The following is a 1,875-nucleotide window of genomic DNA, read 5'->3' on the forward strand; positions in this document are numbered from 1 at the left end:
ACTGCAAAGCAAGTTTATGAAGATGGGGGTATACATTCTTCCTGGTTGCCCAGAAGTGGAGCAGATCCTCTGTCCGGGGAATCAAAGGGTCTGCCATGTACCTCTGTACTTCCACTGTGGCATCTGCTGTGGCATTCCTCACCTGCCTCTCCACCATATGGCTGTCCAGCAAATCCCACAGCCCACCACCTGAAAGACTAATGGAATTAAATAGCTGCACATTCTGTAGACTGACATTTCCAGATGTATTTTAAAATGACATCACATGTGAATATTCAACTGTAAGTGTTACTAAAGATATCTAATGAAATTTATATTTCGACAAGCAGATTGTCGTTTTGTTAAGAAACGTCTAATAGTCACATATTTCCAATAACGGAATTGAAACTTTGGGATATTAAAGCATATTCTTACTATTGAGACATGTTTAGAATATGCTGGAACCCTGTCATTGTGTTATGGACTTCAGGTCAACAAAAGCCATACCTGACTGAGTTGCAGAACTGGTTGCTGGCTCTGGCTGTGACGAGGTAGATGGGATAGGAGGGACGGGCATGATCTGGTCTTTTTCATTTTCAATGATGGTGGCACATTCTGCAGTCAGACGTCTCACTGCAGCTTGAGCATTGGTCTGACTGCAAAACCCCACAGCCTTGAATCTTGGATCAAGCAGGGTAGCAATGGTCATGACACTCATTGTTTCCAAGTGAGACGAACATTCACCCAGCATTCTTGTGAGGTTCATGCACAGCTGGCGGGCTTTGTCATCCAGAACTTGAGGTTGTTTTTTAGCAATTGCATACCGCAGCATGCAGACAAGTGGAATGACTTTGGACCCAGATACTGTCTGCTCTCCAGAAAGTTCAGCAGTGGCTGTGTAAAAAGGAGAAAGCACCTCCAGGCACTCTTTAACTGAGTGGTACTCCTCAGCAGTGACAGGTGTGAGATCTGTTCTCATTGAGACAAGGGCAGCACTAACTGGCTCTCTCTCCTCATACAGACGCTGCAGCATGGTGTATGTGCTGTTCCACCTGGTATCAACCTCCTGAAGGAGCTTTAGATGTGATCTGCCCATCTGCTGCTGCATTTGGCAGAGCTTCTCCTTTGCTGTTGTGCTAGATCGGAAATAGCTTACCAATTTACGTGCCTTACCTCTGATCTCCTCGAGCCCAGGCGTGTTGTCAATTGATTTTCTCACAATGAGGTTCAGAGTATGTGCAATGCACTTTGTGTGGCGCACTTTCAATATTTTAGATGAGGCAATCATGTTTGGTGCTGCATCAGTGACGAGGCATCTGACTTTATTTTGGATGCCCCACTCCTCCATCAAAACCTTTTTCACCTCAGCAATATTTTCTGCTGTATGTGCCTTTGGGAAATGTCCCACTCCTAGCAACACTGTGGACAGTGTATTTTGTTCATTGACAAAATGACATGTCACAGCCAAGTAGGCATCCATATGAATGGATGTCCACATGTCACTGGTGAGACTGACAGCTGTAGCCTTCTCCACTTCTCTCTTTGCTCTCTCCTTTTCCTCCTTGAACTTTTCCGCCACCATTTCCTTTAGAGCCTTTCTGGTGGGGATTGTGTAGGTTGGGTCCAAGACACCAACAAACTGTCTGAAACCAGCATCGTCAACAATGGAAAAGGGCTGCGAGTCCTTCACGATCATGTTCACCTAAGCAGCATGACAAAAATGGGACTTAAATGTTATCAATGTTATCATTTTATAAGGTCAGCAAAATTACCTATTGTGTGAAAAGGATTGTTGTTAGCAGCCTATGGTTCAGGACATAGAGTGAATTATTTGTCAGTATACTGACAAATTCAAAAGTGTTAAATGTTTTGGTGTTAGTAGTCTTCTTGCAAAAG

The 1,875-nt window shown here is 44.1% G+C and overlaps 1 protein-coding gene across 1 annotated transcript; it reads right to left on the minus strand.

Moving 5' to 3' along the window:
* Positions 1-448: 448 nt before the first annotated feature.
* LOC147329831 (E3 SUMO-protein ligase ZBED1-like) lies at positions 449-1,675 on the minus strand. The gene has a single exon (XM_086290881.1). It carries the CDS (start codon positions 1,673-1,675, stop codon positions 449-451), a length of 1,227 nt encoding a protein of 408 aa, XP_086147007.1.
* Between the last annotated feature and the right edge of the window lie 200 nt (positions 1,676-1,875).

Source organism: Aulonocara sp. 'chitande type north' Nkhata Bay, linkage group LG5 (genome assembly GCF_057382095.1).
Source record: "Aulonocara sp. 'chitande type north' Nkhata Bay isolate Kocher_YH1m ecotype deep benthic linkage group LG5, A_spYH_male_GT1.1, whole genome shotgun sequence".
Taxonomy (NCBI): domain Eukaryota; kingdom Metazoa; phylum Chordata; class Actinopteri; order Cichliformes; family Cichlidae; genus Aulonocara; species Aulonocara sp. 'chitande type north' Nkhata Bay.

What these genes read in the sequence shown, in the direction of transcription:
- LOC147329831 (XM_086290881.1), bottom strand. Translation starts at nt 1,675, where the DNA reads ATGATCGTGAAGGACTCGCAGCCCTTTTCCATTGTTGACGATGCTGGT.